This window comes from Lepidochelys kempii, chromosome 5, assembly GCF_965140285.1.
Source record: "Lepidochelys kempii isolate rLepKem1 chromosome 5, rLepKem1.hap1, whole genome shotgun sequence".
NCBI lineage: Eukaryota > Metazoa > Chordata > Testudines > Cheloniidae > Lepidochelys > Lepidochelys kempii.
In genome coordinates this window covers 18,910,711-18,928,656 of record NC_136384.1, presented here as the reverse complement: position 1 = coordinate 18,928,656, position 17,946 = coordinate 18,910,711, and the positions used below count along the sequence as shown (strand labels likewise).

Below are 17,946 nucleotides of genomic sequence, written 5' to 3'. Positions count from 1 at the left end.
TCGAGGGCGCTGTAGGGCCGCGGTCTGGACCCACCCCCTGCGCGGCCGGAGGTGCGGGCTGAGCCCAGGCTGTGGCCCTGGCCCAGTGGGCGTGGCTACGGAAAGCGGGCGGGTGGATTCCGAGCGAAGCGCTCGCGGTGCCCAGCCTCTGGTCGGCGTCGCGGGGCAGAGCTCCGCGTGCGGGCCCGGCCGCTCGCTCGGGGAAGGGGCGGGAGCCGTTCACCTCAGCGTGTTCCTGCGCTGCGGCGGCCGCATGGAGCTCCCCGAGGAGGAGGAACCGGAGGAACCGGATTGGCTTTGCCCGGAGCCTAGCGGGCCTTGGAGCCATGCGGCGCCCGCGAGAGGCTCCTCCGCCACTCCCGGAGCACAATGTAAATACGGGCCCCATGGCCCCGAGAACGGGGTGGCGGGGGCTGGAGCTGTTGCTGTTGCCGGCGGGGAGAATCTGGAGCCCGCCGGGCGACGTAGTCAGACAGACGTCGAGAGCTGGGGCCCCTGAGACACGAGTGTTTGTCCCGCCCGGAGCTGAGCGACTCCCCCAGGGATCCATCCTGCCCCCAGCGCCCGGCTTGCTCCCCCCCCCCAGCGTCTCCCCATTCCCTCGCCTCCCTGTTTCCCCCTCAGTGTCCCCCATTGCCCTGGTCTCCGCACAGCCCCATCGGTGTTGGGACTGGTTCAAATGTGAAGCTTGTCAGAATTCGATTAATTTTTTATCATTTTGATGGCTAATAGCCATGCTTATTTTTAAGCATTTCCCCCGGGTTTTAGCAGTTTTTAATTTTTGACTTTTTTGGGGGGGGGGGCTCAATCGGGCGGTGGCAGACAATAATTTAATGACAATAGACTGAGTGAGATTAAAGAAGTTAAGGCTTTATAACGGTTAAAACACAAATTGTCAACAGCACCTGTCAAAATATATAAAGTAAATATTCTCAAATCGCACACTAATAAGTTCTCAAACAGAAATTTAGTTACTTTGCCTGTCTGTACATTTCAGTTATTATCAGTGGAAATATTTTTGTTGTTGGTTTGTGTGTGTGTAGGGAAATCAGTATACCAACACAAATTTAATGCTTCCAAACCTATTTAAATGGTAACAGTGTAGCTGAACCAGGGCATCATATTTGCTTGTAAAACACCACATCTGCGTGAAGTGCCATATAAATAATAATATATAGAAAATGGTGCTGCTCCGAGTGCTCAGTCCTGTTTCACATTAGGAACATGCAAAACACCAATTCAATGGAATTAGAAACTTGGATTGAAACAGTTAAATGTTGCACATTTCAACACATTTTCATATAACTTAAAGTGCATTCCCTTTCATCTAAAAAAAACAAGTCCCCAGAAGGGGGAAAATCTGATATTTTTAAAATCATTAAATCTGTACTTAAGTATTAACATGTAGCTTAGTACATTTTTCTCAAACTTTCCTAAGAAAATGTTCATCTTTGGGTCAAGAACCAGCATAACAGATTTAAACTTTAAGAAATATATTTTTTTGAAATTATATAGTATGGGCCTTACTATATAGTTTAAAAATATATTTCCATAAAGTTTGCTCTTTGCACTTGACAGCATTTTTGCTTTCTGGTTGATGATCGGTTGCATCACTCATGGGCTGCTAGTAGGTGGAGTTCATGTGCATATTCTTTCATAGACAGGTTATTTATTTAAACCTGCAGCAGTAGAGAAGCTGAAATTGTAGAGATACTAGGCAGGTGTGTTCTCAGAGATAAAGAGGTGGGAAGTATATTTGGTGTTGTCACTTTTGTGCCCACCCACTGGTTGCTTCTAAACAGAGTAGGAAAATCCTTATACATTTTCTAGCAATAATTAAAATAAACCAAGGCATACAATGTAAAGGGTGCTGTATCAGAAATACAACTTTATAAAATTATTCAGTAAAAAAGAATCGAGGTGGCACTGGCCATCTACAAGAGGTCTTCAGGATGTAGACAGCAGTATCTTTACTGATACCAAACCACTGTGCCAATTGGCTTCTGACCAAATTAATGTATAATTTATAAACTCTCTCTACTTTGCCACACAGTGCTTGATTTCCAAGCATAGTTTTCATGTGGGAGATTGTTTGTTGCATTATTGACAACGGTAAGAAGGATGTTATCTTTAAACTTGGTTGTACATTTTCATTGCAGCAGGTAATGGCAAGACTGTACCATCAGGAAGTACAGCGCACAGAGTAATTGTGCACACTGACCTGGATTGCTTTTATGCACAAGTAGAAATGATCCGTAATCCTGAATTAAGAGACAGACCTTTAGGTAAATTTATATGTTGCTGTTTATTGCTGTTGGGTTTATGTTTATGTGGTTGGGAAAGATAAAGATACTTTTTTATTTGTACTCTGTCTTTCATAACTTACTCCACTTGGTTCTAAGGGTCAGTTGAGCTTAAAACTGTTGGTACTATTGCATGTGAATTAACTAATCAATGGAAGAAAAGAGTGAAGTAAATATTTTTAAATTAATTCTATACTAATGCAGATGTGCCCATGTATACATCAGGTTGCATGATAAGGGCCAAAAATAGTGGGAATACCTTTTTAATAAGTGAAAAATTAATATGGCATTTAAGAAAAAATATTTTATTACCATAAAATGTTCTAAGACCATGAGCAAGGGTCCTGCTTCCGTCAGTCTTACTCAATAAAATTAGGGTGTATTTCTTCTCAAAAACGGTATTAAATTTTTACTGATTGAGGGATTTGCATTACAGGCTTTGACAGCAAAGTGTAAACCATTTGGCATGGAAGTACTGTAATAAACAAGTGACTCATTAAAATGTTCTGTAAATGTAAAGTGTTACGATTTTTTACCTTTGTTTCCAGGTGTTCAGCAGAAATACTTGGTAGTTACCTGTAACTATGAAGCCAGGAAACTTGGAATTCAGAAACTTATGTCTGTCAGAGATGCTAAAGAAAAATGCCCAGAGCTAGTGCTAGTTAATGGAGAGGACCTGACACAATACAGAGAAATGTCATACAAGGTTACAGGTACAGGTTAACAATTTCTTAATAATGGGAAATAAGTACTGTACATATACTTATTATGGTAAAAAAAAATTTCCTCCATAAACATTTCTGATTTTATGTGAGCTTCAGAAAATTGTCATAAGGCTTGTAGAGATGCCATCTCAATCTCTGATTCCATCAGATTTCACAAACTAAGCAGTTGGGCTCAGTCATTATCTAGATTAGAGGTGCATGCTGGATTCAGACAGCTGGGTGTATTTAAATGGCCTACATGACATACTAGGATTCTGCAGAATCTTTAATGTTAATATTTTTCAAATGAAAGGTAAGTTTCAAGCCCTCATAGCAGCAGAGAGAACCTTCCAAAAATGAACTGAGGGGAAACTGATGTCATGACATCTGCCTGAGACTGCAGGTAGCCTGAGTCAGAGACTCAGAAGTATGAACTCCCCTGTCCCTTGTTAATTTTCTTCAAGGGGTTGATAATGAAGTCCACAGAATTGGGAATTTGGAGTTGCTGCAGGGAAAGAATTACAGAAGTTAAAACCTTGAAGACTCACAAAGAGAAAAGGGAAAGGAGCAGAGAAAGGAAGTAAAGGGCAAAATAGCAGTGGCCTAAAGGGAAGCAGATTTTCTCATTGAGTGCTGAAGAGACAATAAGGTATTCAGTAGTATTACCTTGCAGCTATGTTCTCCCCTTGAGTTCTGTGCAAATTTCTCACTTAGATCAGTGGGAAATCTACTGTGGATTGTAGAGAATATGAAGTCCCAAGTTTACATTATTACACTATGTGGTTATTGTCACAATTTCAGAACAACTGCACCTCTGACTTCCTGTGTAGTTTGCTCAAGGGATGTTCTCTTAAGTATCAAGGGATCTAGCCATCAGCTCTTTCCAGACAGGGACCTGCGTCCCTCTCCCTCCAGACCTGACATGTAGGCTGCAGTGTCCTGCAATTCACTGTGATTATTCCCGCAGGTCTGCCCTAGTTCAGCTTTCTCTCAAGGGCTAAGACCGTGATTTACCAGAGACCAAACAGCCGTATGCAGAGCACAGTACATTTATTTTAGGACAAAAATATTAGAGAGAAAACATAATAAAACAATAATAAGTCTAAACACATACTTTAGCTTACTAGAGATTCCCCCCATTTTCCTTATGGAGACCCAATAACATTCCAGGGTCCAATCCAGACTAGTGAGGGGTTGTCACCTCCTGCCCTGCAACCTTGGGTGGTTCACAATGTTTTGCTGTTGTAGGTCCCACAAACAGCCTTCTAGCATGTAGGTTACACCCTTTGTGTCTATAGCTGCTGTCCTGGTTCAGCAACTCTGACTCCAACAGCCTGTCAGCAACATACCAGCCACACACTAGCTTCTAGCAGCCTTGGTTACTACTTACAGAGTGACACCAATACACTTCCAGACCCGAATTTTCCCCAGAAACTTGTGTTCTGCAATGCCCAGCCCTCTCCTGGACAGTTCAGATATTCGAGATGTGTTGCCCCTGTAAGGATCAATGTATGACAGTATGGTACTTTAAACTGAATTGTTCAGTAACTCCAATTAAAGATGTCACTGGATTAGTTTTGCTTAAATAATAAAACAAGTTTATTTAATTTCAAAGAGAGAGGTTTTAAGTGAGTACAAGTATAAGGTATTGAAATAACAAATTGTTACAAGAGAAATAAAGATTAAATGCTTTCTACTTAACAAACGAGACATAGTTTAAGGTGAAATCCTTACCACATGTTCCCAGCAACAGGACTGACCAAATTCTCAGGTCAGAACCCCTCCCAAAGTCCAAAGGCTGGTTCCTTTGGGGAGAGAGAAGGATCAAGGGTACCTGGGGTGTTTTTGTACCTCCCTTTTATTGTCCAGTCACCCTCTGAAATGCATTTTCCTGAGGGTTACGCCTAGATGAAGTTCCTTCCAACTCTGAGGATGGAGACATGGGGTCTTGTGGTGAAGGAGGTTCCATGTTTGTTAATGTACAAATCCATCTGTTTCTGCTGCCAATCGACTTCAATGACACAGGGCTAGAAGTGTCAGTTTGTCATTCAGCTGTTTTACCCACTCCACAGACTTGTCTGGTAAACACATTTCAGTCAAAACTTCAGCTTATGTTCAAAACTTTACGTATAATGTTGCTACACATTTTTCACCATGATATTATTGACCAACAAGTTATTAGTTTTCAAGTGATACCTCACAAGGCATATTTTGTAGAAAAATTATTACAGTGGTGTATAGGTTGTGAATACATGGGTGCATTAGTCACAGACCCTATTGGGTTCCACTCTTTCAAACACTTAAGGAGGGTGTCCGTCTTGGTTAAAGAGTCTTGTCAATTTGTTGGATCAAAACTAGGGCTTGGTTTGAACCAGTATATGCAATTAATCATGGGGTTGGTACCTTTCTGTAAGAGTTTACCTGTCCCAGGGTCTGTAGTAATTATGCCCCCCAGCGATTTTAGGTCCTAGATGGAGCTTGGTAATCTTCCCCACCAGCCAGCATACAGTTCCTGGCTCACTGAGATACAGCTGAGAAGGTGGGTGAGGTAATATCTCTTACTAAACCAGTTTCTGGTAGTGAGAGAGACAAGCTTTCAAGTTTACACAGCTTTTCTTCAGGTCACCTTGTCTCCCTAATGTCCTGGGACCAACACGGCTGCAGCAACACTGCTTGCAACAATGAGAGATACAATTAACATTTATAAAGTGGATACAGTAGTTTAAAGATATCCCTGTGTTTGTCATACCTGTCCCAGTTACATACTTTGCTTTTTTCCATAGAGCTACTGGAAGAATTTAGTCCACTGGTAGAAAGACTTGGATTTGATGAAAATTTTGTGGATATCACAGAGTTGGTAGAGAAGAGACTAGCACAGCTGCAGAGAGATGGCTGTTCCAAAGTGTCTGTGTCTGGTCATGTGTATAATAATCAAAGTGAGTGGTTATTCCCTATTTTGCTAAAATATTTTATTAAATATTAGTAGAATTTACTACAAAAAGTATCTTGATAACTAAGTTTATTAAACTTTCAAAACTGCATGATAACACATTTCCTATTCAATACAGTATTGTCTGGAAAACTTTTATTTTTCCTATGGTTATACTGCCAGGAAACGACTTGCAATATACCATAATTTCATATCTGAGAATCTCATTTTGAGTGGCATGTGTATCTTCTTATATTAATGTCAGTGGAAGTTGGGCATGCACAGTGAGTTGAGAGAATAGATTCTTTTGTTTATGTGGTCTTCAAAAAAGACAGTTAAATGTAGAATTAAATATCTAGTTTGATTGAGCTTAAAGTAACAGCTTTCATGTTACTTCATGAAAATTTAGTTTTAAGTGTTTAGTTACTGTGTGTCAGCTAATTGAAATTTTCATCAAACATATCCTTAATGTATACCAAAAAACAGAGCAAAAAGTTTTGCTGTACAGGGTGACTGCATGGGAGACTTGTACTGAAGTCACTGGGGACTGACTGTAGAAATTGGACTGATTCATATTCTCCCCTAGGATCCTTCTAGGTCACAAGTGCACACAGTTGGCATAGCAAGATTTGTATTCATTTAATAAATGAAGGAAAAGAGCAGTTGATTTTTACCAGACCAGATGTTAATATCAACTGTTGCTATAATTTTTAATACAGTTCTGAGAAAGAACTGGCTTAATAAGGTCTCATTTCATTAGTGTTCACCCTTGAGTAACAGAGATGGACACCTTCCAGTTATCTTAATTAAACAAATGTTGTACTCCTAAATCTCTAATTCATTAATTTTTTCATTTGGTTATATTGAGGCAAGAGTCTGTTCCATGATGATATTTAAATATTTTTCTTTGATATCTATTAAACATTTATAGAGTATATTTATCCTTAAAGTACTTTCCAAACATTAAGTAATTTTCACAATAATTCTGTGATGGTAGAGTATTACCCTTTTAATTTTAGAGAGGAGGTAACTGAGGTACAAAGAGGTTAAATCACTTGTCTGAGGTTAAATACTTACTCTATGGCAGAGAACCCAATAGTCCTTACATTCAGCCCCTTGATCTACCCAGTAGACCACACTCTTTCCCATAAAGTTTTTTATAGGTTATAAGCACATGAATCTTCTTATTAGCGAATGGACCTGTAGTAGTGATTTGTAGTGATTTGAGTGGTCATTGTATGCTGAAAAGTGACCACCTCCTTTTTGTCTTCACAGCAGTCAATTTACATGATGTGATGCATATAAGATTTGTCATTGGATCTCAGATTGCAGCAGAGATGAGGGAAGCCATGTACAATAGACTGGGTCTTACAGGCTGTGCAGGAGTGGCCTCTAACAAATTACTATCTAAACTGGTATCTGGTACCTTCAAACCAAATCAACAAACAGTTCTTCTACCTGAAAGCTGTCAGGACCTAGTAGGCAGCCTCGATCACATCAGAAAAGTGCCTGGTAAGATATTGGTGCCACAATCTTTCATTTAGACATTGTGAGAATTCATAATTTTAATATACACACTATGCTTTTAAAACGGAAAGAATTTTAAAAATCTGTTTTTTCATATTTATATTTTGCATTTTATTCAAACTAGTCAGTGAAACTATACTAGTTTGTTGTATTTCTGTTCTCTAGTCCATGTCACTTTTTGGTTCTGCACTAACACAAGTGCTGCAGCATTTGGGTTGCAAATACCTAAAAAGAATGTATAAATCTCAGACTGTTTTCATTGACACCCAAACACTGATATTGATATCAGTACTTATATAACTTTTGAAAAAAAATTTGCTCAATCCTAAAATGTGGGTCTCAATTACTTGAAAATGTTGCTTCAAAGAACTTCCAGTTCTATAATTAAAATAATTATATTTGATAATGTCTAGTTTTATATGGCAAAACATTATAAATTATATTTATAGGGAAAAGGTATTTTAGTTTATTAACCAAATAATAAATTAGTTTTTAGTATTTTATATAATATATAAATTATAAATACAACTTGCTAAGCATATCTTAATCTTTTAAATGACTTTCCTGTGTACTGTATTATTTTGTAAAGAGATTTTACTCAAATTATCACACACTTTTTTCATCTAGGGATTGGCTATAAAACTACCAAGCGCCTAGAGTTGCTGGGTCTCAGCAGTGTGCGTGATCTCCAGACCTTTTCACCTGTAATACTAGAAAAGGAACTAGGAGTTTCAATTGCTCAGCACATTCAAAAGCTCAGCTATGGAGAGGATGACTCCCCTGTGGCCTCCTCAGGACCTCCTCAGGTACAAATGACATATGAAAATACAGTTTTTCAGAATGAGAAAGATTGCACTCTTTGAGTACAGTTTTGCTGAGCTTGCTGACATCCAGTCATAATGAACACAGGAATTGTCATACTGGATCAGACCAGTAGTCCATCTGTTCTGGGATCCTGTCTCTGACAATGGTCAGTACTATCTGCTTCAGAGTAAGTTACAAGAAATCTTACAATTACGAGATATCCTGCCACTCAGGAAAGTTTTTCCCAACTCCCCATAGTTAGAGGACATGGCAGTTCATATCCTTTCCAAAATTCTTTTAATTTTATTTATATCTACTATTATAACTCAAGATATTCTTGTTACCTCTACTAATGTCTGATCTTTTTTTGAATCCTGCTGAGCTCTAGGTTTAATGGTATTTTGTGGCAATGAGTTCCAGAGGTTAATATGTGAATTATGTGGAAAAGCTATTCCCTTTCATACCTTTTGAATTTGCTTGGTCACTTGATAATACACAAAATTAAAAGGACTATTGCATTTCTTACAGTCCCTTAGTGATGAAGATTCTTTTAAAAAATGTTCATCAGAAGTGGAAGTTAAAAAGAAAATGGAAGAACTACTTGCTAACCTTTTAGACAGGTGACTGTCTTCATTTGTTCTTATTGCTGACTGTGTTTGTGACCTGAAAGAACACTGGGCATATGTAAGGTTTGTTTTATATTTTGCAGAGCATACTTTGGTCTCTTCTATCTTCAGAATGCTGCCCCTCAACCCCACCTGCCTCTAACTACTTCCTCATTACCTTTATCTCTGAACTTGTGAAATGTGTCCTCTACAACTGTGGCCTCAAATTCCCCTCCTGCAACTCCATCCTGCTCCTCTCCTCCAGTCTGGCTTTCACCCTCTCCACTCCATTGAAACTTTTCTCTCTCTACCCTGTCCCTGGGTAATCTTATCCACTTGAATGGTTTCAGTTACTATTGTTATGCTGCTGTCTCCCATCTTCACTTCTGACTGCTTCCCTTGGTTAGACCTTGCATCTCAGCCGGTTTCTCTGACATCTCTTTAATGTTGTGCCATCAACTTAAGCTTAACGTGGCCAAAACTGCACTCCTTATCTTGCCTTCTACTGTTCTGCACAACCGCAGACAACACCATCATCATTCCTGTAACTCAGGCTTATAACCTCGGTGTCATCTTCAGCTCTTCGCTTTCCATTACCACTCACATCCAGGCAGTATCCAAATTCTGCTTCTCCTGCATCATCATCAAGATACTTCCATTTATTTTTGTACAGACAGGAAGAATTAATTCATTCCCCTTATCTCCTGTCTTGATTATGTAGCCACCACAAGTATGTTTACACTTCAGTGTAAGCTGAGGGTTCAAATTCAGGCTCAGGCCTAACTCCCCTTCCATCTACACACAAATTGTGCTAACCCCGGGCTTGGATCCAGGGTTCCAGGACACCACAGGGGTGGAGGATGTTAGCCTTCCACTCTGTCAGGGCAGAATTGTTCCCTTCAACATATTTTCTAGTACAGTCATTCTCAACCTTTTACATACCAGGACTGCCTTTTAATACTGGGACCTTACTACCACTTAGCAATATGGGATGGACAAGATGGTTGCATCTCTAGATTGAGAACCATATTCTAGTACTTCCAGCAGTCCATGTCTAAAAAATCTCAAGCAATGGGGCTTCCACCACTTTCTTTACTAATGTAGAGATTTTTTCCTTAAGTGAATAAAACAGTACGTTTTTTTTCTACCAGTCTTCAACTGTGTGCAATACTAAACAAAAACTATTTATTGAAACCATTTGTAAAAAATGTGAAGAAATAAATAGACATTGCCAGTAAATAGAGTTGAGTTAGGAAGCACTAGAATGGTATCAATTGGGGAGAATGAGGCAGGAAAGAAATTAAAGCTAAAGCTTTAAAGCTGCTTATTACCATTATTTTGTTTCACTTTCTTGATGGATTAAAAAAAGATATACATTACTTACTTGATCCAGTTGCTTTGAAAGTATTTGTAAAGCAGTGGTAATGTTAATTGCTCTGCACACCTTTATTTTCTTCAGAATATCCAAAGATGGAAGAAAGCCACATACAATAAGATTAACCATCCGTAAATTTTCATCAACCAATAAATGGTTTAGTCGGGAGAGTCGTCAGTGTCCTATTCCCTCTCATGTTGTTCAGAAATTTGGGACAGGTAAGAGCTTTTCTGAAGTTTTGTTTTCAGAAAGTATTTGGTCAGTTGTTAGTTTGGTTAAGGATTCCTTTGGTGCCCAGTATGTTGTTTGAAATTTTAACCAGGGTTGCTTTAAATGGAGAAATGCCCAAGTATTTGGCACATTCATAGGAACGATGAAATGATACTTCCTTCTGGGAAGGAAGGTTTATCAGTCTATTAATTTCAGTATCAATAAAGTTTCAGGTATTAAGTGTTACCTTTGCTTTGCTTTAAGTTACTTTAAATCTAGGTTTCTGAACAATGTTTCATATGCTGGTTTTTAATTTAAAGTACACCTCTACCCCGATATAACGCTGTCCGCGGGAGCCAAAAAATCTTACCGTGTTATATGTGAAACCACATTGTATCGAACTTGCTTTGCCCCCCCCCCCCCTTGCTCCTTGTCCCCTGTCCGCCCCCTCCAGAGACCACCCCGTCCCTAATCACCCCCAGGACCTCACCCCTACCCAACCTCCCTGCTCCCTGACTGCCCCGCCCCATGACAGGCACTCACTGGGAGTGGTGGGAAGTGGAGCAATGTGGCCCCAGCCTGCTCCACTCAGCCAGCTCCCAGCCGTGGCACTCTGCTTCCCGCCACTGGTGAGTGCAGGGAGGTTGGGGAAAGGATGCCCTCCACACTCACCTGCGGTGGGAAGTGGAGCGACGTGGCCGCAGCCCGCTCCACTCCGCCAGCTTCCAGCTGCGGCACGCCGCTTCCTGCCACTGGTGAATGCGGGGAGGTTGGGGAAAGGACGCCCCCCCGCATTCACCAGTGACGGGAAGCAGAGCACCGCAGCTGGGAGCTGGCGGAGTGGAGCGGGCTGGGGCTGGGCTGCTCCGCTTCCGCTGCTGCCGGTGTGTGTGTGTGTGTGTGTGTGGTGGGGGGGGGATCCCACCCCCTAGCGACACGGCTGTGGCCAGGCTGAGGGAAGCGGAGCGGGCTGTTCCCAGCCCCCGGCTAATCACCCAGGCCACTCTGGGCCTGCGGGGCCCCCCAAAATGCCCCCCCCACCCCAGCTCCTGCCTCCCAGACCCTGGGCTGTGGGGGAGGCCTGCTTTATCGCGTTGTATGTGAACCCGTGTTAATCGGGTCACGTTATATCCGGGTAGAGGCATATTGCATTGGTTTTATGTGATAGATGTATCTCAGTGAAACAATGTTAAAAACACAGGACTTCCTGGCAGGAATAACTTTGTTCAATAAGTAACAAAGTTGTTAACTCAGCCTTGCAAGATTGTTTTGGGAGTTTACTAACCCAGGCACAAAATATACTTGCCTGCCTTTTACCCTGATGTTGAAAAATTAATTAAATGTAACTCATCTCTGTCCAAAAAGAAAAGAGAGAGAAATTACATGCAAGGGATGAGTGAGTGAAAGGAATTTTGTGTGGCTGTTAGTTATAAGATTTCAGGATCTTTCTGAATCACTCCTTATCCAACAGTGTGTGACATGTATACAGTCTTCGTCCTCTGAAGCTAGGGTTTGTCCATCCTAAATAAGGATCAGTCTTTCATTTGCAACTTCATATGGAGTTTATCTTTTCCCTATATTTGACCAATCACTTCACTACTATTCAGTATCATTATGTTTTCTCTCTTAGTAAGTATAGAGTTTTATAAAATACTGTAATCATAGACCGGAATTAGTAAAGGGTTTCACCTCTGAACCTGATCTAGATTGGAAGAGACCAAAAGTTATTACCCTCTGATAGGTCCACACGCTCCTGCGAAAGTAAATAAGTGGTCATAGTCTAGCTCTTTGTTGTCCAATAGCTGTATCACACAAATTGTCATTGTCATTAATTGGATCCGTTTGAAGACGATTTAATAGAAATGGAGAGTGAGCTACTCTCAGTTGTATAAAAAGGCCTTTTCCATTTGCAGGATCCTAGTTTAATTGTGTTTGTTTAAATTGACCACTTTTCCAATTATCACATCACTTCTTAACAGAGATGACAGGGCAGAACAGGAGAGCTTGTATCATTAATGTCTATGCTATAGAGATTCCGTGGGCATGTCCCTAGGGTTGTCAATCTGGCACTTCTTGCAACCACAACATTTACAAAACCTTTTTAAGTGTCAAAAACTGTAAACTTAAGTCTCTTTATTTTCAGATGATCAAATAAATGCTGCCTTACTTGGCACAACTGTAGTTACAATCCCTCACATTTCCTAAGAACTGAGATTTTTTCAGTGCATTGAACAATTAGGGTAAATGCTAACTTATTTCGCATTAGTGCAAAGTGTTAAAAGTCCAGACTATCTCATGCACAAACCTTAATTCCATTCAGCCCCTTATAGAAAGATTTAAATTAATTCTGCTGTTTGTTTACATTTCATGTTCAGGAACCTATGATGTTGTAGCCCCACTGGTTGGTATCCTTATGAAATTGTTTAGAAAGATGATAAAAGTGGAGATGCCATTTCATCTTACCCTTCTGAGTGTCTGCTTCTCAAATCTTAAAGCTCTGCCTAGCCTCGCCAAAGGATCCATAGGATTTTATTTAACTCGGTCGTCACCCCCTTCAAGTGCTGGCAAAGTAAGTTGAAGATTATTAAAAACTGTCAATCAAATCAAGTGCATTAAATTCAGACTGAGACTATATATATGCTGTAGTATCCTTAATACTTTAAGAAGTTTTATAGTCCCAAATATCATCTCGGTAGTAAAAATGAGGGACTCTGTGGGCTCTCCTGAGTACAAGCTATTTACAAGATGAGTTTATGCTATCCTTCTTTGGTAGTATTAATCTGTTTTCAATTACCATGTCTTGAATGGGACAATACTAGGCAATGAAACTTTATTACTGTGGGAAAAAGAGAGGAGCTTGTGGAGCCAAGGTTTTCAGAAGTGGATGCCTAAAATTTAGGTTTCCCACTGACTTTAATGGGAGCTCTTCTGCCTGCTCAGCACGTCTGAAAAATCAGGCTACTTAAGTAGATACCTAAGTATGAAGTTAAGAGCCTAATTTTTCAGCATCCATTTTTGAAAACCTCAGTGCTTCTGTAATGTGTGATCTATAGGTCATGGTGGAACTGAAGTGATCTAAATATTTCTTTCTCTCATAAAATATCTTTAACTGTTTAGCTTGAATTTAATCGTGTTAAAGTGCCCTTAATTTACCTTTTTGCACTTAGGTATAAGGGTGTCTTCAAACACTGGGTTGCTTTACTTTCCATATGCTCTTAACTCACCCTGTTCAGGCTAGGAATTAAGAGTAGGATTTCATCTTCAAATCTCACTTACATAATTTAAATCAATTATGATGTGTTACTTTATAGATCTTTTTTTAATGGAAATATAGAGAAGTTGACAAAAGACCATGGTTGAAATCTTGGCCTCATTGAAGACACAGTAAAACTCCCATTGATTTCAGTGGAGCTAGCACTTCACCCCAGAATTCTTTGGGGGGAGGGATAGCTCAGTGGTTTGAGCATTGACCTGCTAAACCCAGAGTTGAGTTCAATCCTTGAGGGGTCATTTAGGGATCTGGGGCAAAAATTGGGGATTGGTCCTGCTTTGAGGAGGGGGTTGGACTAGATGGCCTCCTGAGGTCCCTTCCAACCTTGATATTCTATGATTCTGTATTTTTTAATTCTTAGTATTTGTAAGTCACTGTACTGTTGATCATTTAAGATCTACTTTGTATTTAGAAACTTGAGGTTAATTTATCAAAATTCTGGTCCTTGGTTACATACAAGTAATCATGACTTCAAGTCACACATTTATACATGCAAACAGATCTTGTGTCTATAATAATCAGTATTTGGTATGCAATTACTCTGTTAGGTGAGATGTGCAAAGTTTATATCTTTTGTTCTTGGTTCTCTCTTTTTTTCACTGCACATTTGTCCATAGCTGACCACCTTCCCTTCCACAATCTATCATACAACCTATATGCAGACATCCAGCTCTGTTAACTCCCTACCCCTATCCCAACTTCTCAGGTGTCCATGCTCTCATATCTTCTCTTTTCTCTGATAATTGCTTTTACACAGAGGCTCATTCTTCTTTTCTGGGTGCAACATAATTTGGTTTGGAAGTTTTGTCCTTTTAAATTTTCTTTAGATGCAAAATTAATGATACAGTCTGTAAATAAGTATTTAGGCATATTGAAGGACTTTGATGTAGCTGGGCTGCCAGACGGGTACTTGTTTTACAACCGCAGCAAAACTCTTTAAATATCTGGTCCATTATCTATCTCTAAGTACTATGTTGAATAGAAAAATCTTTGTTGCTGGGTGATTCAGTGGTAATTTTTGTTTGTGGAAGCAGGATTTAAGGGATCACTATCAGTATAATTGTATTTATGACATGGTGTCCTTTTAATCATTTAATATTTTTCATATACATTATGTAGCTAAATAATATATTCTATGCTGTAGAAAATGGAAGGTGTTCCACAAGACCAAGTGAACTCCTGCAGTTTTGTACCAGACGGAAGAACTAGAGAATCTTCACTAGAAACCAAAAGCTGCACAGAAGAACCTGAAATTCCTGTTTGCCCACTTCATTTGCTTCCCGCTGGCATTGACCAGGAGGTCTTCAGTCAGCTTCCAGAAGATATTAAAGGGGAAATTATTTCTGACAAAACTGGGGAAAGGATCCATACACAGAATGTTTTGAGCCAGCCATTACCTTTTTCTAAAGGAGCACTACCATTTTTTGCACAAGAACAAATGCACACTACCCCGAATTCCAGAAGAGCAGATCATAGTATCAACAGTTTGGTATGCAGTGAACACTTTCAATCTACCAGTGAGATAGAGACTGCCATGGTACAGAGGCCTAATCCTAATTGTATTCTCAGTCTACAGGATCCTCCTGAATACCCTGAAAGTGCATTAATGGATGACTGTATGGAACAAGTACCTAAGGAATCACTGAATTTCAATAACACTGATTCAATTGTATTGAACTTGCAAAGTCAACAACATTTTCTTCAGCCCCACAGTTCAGACACACAAGAGCAGCCCATTGGAGCAGCCTCTCAGGATGAAGGTCAGAGAGAGCAAGCGTCAGGAGAAGGAAGAATTGTATTTCCTCCTAATGTTGACCCAAATATTTTTTCTGAACTACCTGCAGAAATGCAAAAGGAACTCCTGGCTGAATGGAAGAATCTAAAACCTGTTTCCAAAATGCACATGAATAAACCTTCTGAAAAGTTAAAAACAAACAAAGGAAAAAAGAATGTGATGCTGTGTTCACCACAGTCTAACAGTTTATTAAGGTATTTTAAACCAAAGTGATTATTATATACATAATACAGAGATGACTGGTGTAAAAATAAGGACACCATAAGCCCTGGCACTTGAAGGTAATACAATCATATTCATGCATTAAAGAAATGTACTGTTTTAAAGTGTAATGTGACAAAATAGCATACAGAAACTAACAGACCACCTCAACAATTAATAGTGTAAAACTATTGATAATTCCTTTTAAAAGTGACTAATACTATGTATTCTTGTGTTAAACTAGCAGATTAATGTTTTATTTAGTCCAAAGAGAGCAGCAATGGAGACTGCCTTCCCCTAAAATGCACATTAGATGCGATGAATCCTCCAGTTGTTACTACCCATATTAAAACATTGCAAACCAGTTTGAAACACTTACACTTGTTCTTGTATCAGCCAAATGGCATCCATTAGGGCATGGGTGTTCTTGCTGTTAAAACATTTTTTAAACTCAAAATACAGAAAATACTGACTTGAATGGTGGGGCTTGTGAAACTAATGGAATAAAGAGAAAATAGTACTGCTTTCTTAGTAGTTAGTCACTAACTGCTAGAGGTAAAATACATCAGTAATGTGAACAGAGCATCATCTACAGGCAGTTCTAATCACAAATAGGCTTTTACTATTTGTAGTTGGAATAGCCACCAAGACAGTTGTCAGCATTTCCAGCCATTGATTAGGCGAGGTCCCAGTTTGGAAAGATACTTAAGAACATGCTTAACTACTTTACTGATTTACCTCAATATTGATTTAGGAATATAATTTAAAAAAAATCTTGGCCAATGAAGACTGATTACAAAATTGCTGTTTAAATGTTAGCTAATTATTTTTGCAAAGTAACTTGTAATAAACACGTTTATAGTTGTTAATACCTTGCCTGTTTTATTCAAGATAAAATAACTTTGAGATGTACTAATCTAATGAGATATTTTACTATTAAAATGTCAATGCTTTTAATTCCAGGGCAAAATCAAATTATGCTTAAATCCTAAATACTGACTAGTTCCTGAGAGGAACATACTAATTAACAATTGCTACATAACAAATTATCTCACAATAACTTTACACAGAAAATGACGTGAATGTGTGTTACAGAACACATCACTGTATCTTTAGGTTACAGTGAAGTCTGACTCTATTATGTGTTTTGATGGCAACTCGGGTTCTGATTTTAAAAAAAAAAAGCAAAAAGCTTTTTCCTAAAAAATAGCAAAACATATACTGTTATGCTTAGTCATCATTTCTGCTACTAACAGAAGTACATGAAATTAAACTACACATCTACATTCTCCATATAGACCACACTTAAAATATTAAAGATCTCAAATTCTTTAATTTTAAAATGAACCCAGGTGACAGCTGCATATGATTTATATGTATACAACTTTCCTCTTATGTTTGGCATTGGTGTATAATTCTTTAGCATCTTTATTCCAGACCTTGCTTCAGTGATTAGATTTATGAGGGTAGTAAGCAACGTTCTCTCCACCACTGAAGGTAGAAGCATTGCTTCCTGTTCTGGCTGGATAAACACAATTAGTTTGGAATGTTCTGGATTCCTGTAAGAAAGGGAACTGAAATGTTAAAATAAAATATGTATTTATCCAACAATGAGAATTCTGGAGAGGAATAAATCTTTGAATATGATCCACAAAATGTACGTGCTGAAATATCCTCTCTATTAAAGTGAAGGGATGTAGCATACACAGAGTTCATAGAAAATGAGCTTCAGCAAACCAGTGTAACCACATGCAAGTCTCATGTGATGGTGCTCTCAATCACAATGTTAGAAGAGGCAGGTCTGAGCCACAAAGTTTGGATCTACAATCAAATCCAAAGTGTCCCCAGAGTACAACTAGTACTACAGAAATTCATAGATCTAAGTCAAAATGAGATCAGTTTTAATTTTTGTAGGTAGAAGGTTACTGTATTTCAGAGACCTAGCTTTATATAAGACATTAATACTTACTCTGGCAGGGCTGAACACACACATCCACAAGGGTTTTTATGACCACGGATGCAAGATGGAGATGGGTGGCATTTTTGATAGCCCACAGTGACAGCTAAGTGAGCAAAACACAGAATTAAAAATGAAGAATTTATTGATTAAACAAGTCAGTCATGTTGACCTTAAGTAGTTTTTAAAAAGGAAATGTTTCTTTCCCCAAATGATACAATACAAAACTTAATACAGTTATCAATATATGTATTTCTAGCAATTA

General features: G+C 39.1%; 1 protein-coding gene across 3 annotated transcripts; it reads left to right on the top strand.

The window, feature by feature from the left end:
• The first annotated feature begins 93 nt into the window (after positions 1-93).
• POLI (DNA polymerase iota) lies at positions 94-16,593 on the top strand. Of its 3 annotated transcripts, none has more exons than XM_073343564.2 (10): positions 94-371; positions 2,160-2,285; positions 2,852-3,016; positions 5,791-5,943; positions 7,212-7,448; positions 8,091-8,269; positions 8,796-8,887; positions 10,332-10,465; positions 12,833-13,026; positions 14,848-15,019. In XM_073343564.2, exons 1-10 carry the CDS (start codon positions 254-256, stop codon positions 14,935-14,937), a joined length of 1,488 nt encoding a protein of 495 aa, XP_073199665.1. In that variant the 5' UTR covers positions 94-253; the 3' UTR covers positions 14,938-15,019. The 3 variants fall into 3 exon arrangements, with proteins under 3 accessions (XP_073199665.1, XP_073199664.1, XP_073199663.1); XM_073343563.2 differs by having other exon boundaries at positions 95-371; positions 7,215-7,448; positions 14,873-16,593; XM_073343562.2 differs by having other exon boundaries at positions 95-371; positions 14,873-16,593.
• Positions 16,594-17,946: the final 1,353 nt, after the last annotated feature.

Coding starts and splice junctions, on each gene's coding strand:
- POLI (XM_073343562.2), top strand. CDS start 254: ATGGAGCTCCCCGAGGAGGAGGAACCGGAGGAACCGGATTGGCTTTGC. Junction 8,270..8,795: donor CCTCCTCAGGACCTCCTCAG/GTACAAATGACA, acceptor CATTTCTTACAG/TCCCTTAGTGATGAAGATTC. Junction 10,466..12,832: donor TGTTCAGAAATTTGGGACAG/GTAAGAGCTTTT, acceptor TTTCATGTTCAG/GAACCTATGATGTTGTAGCC.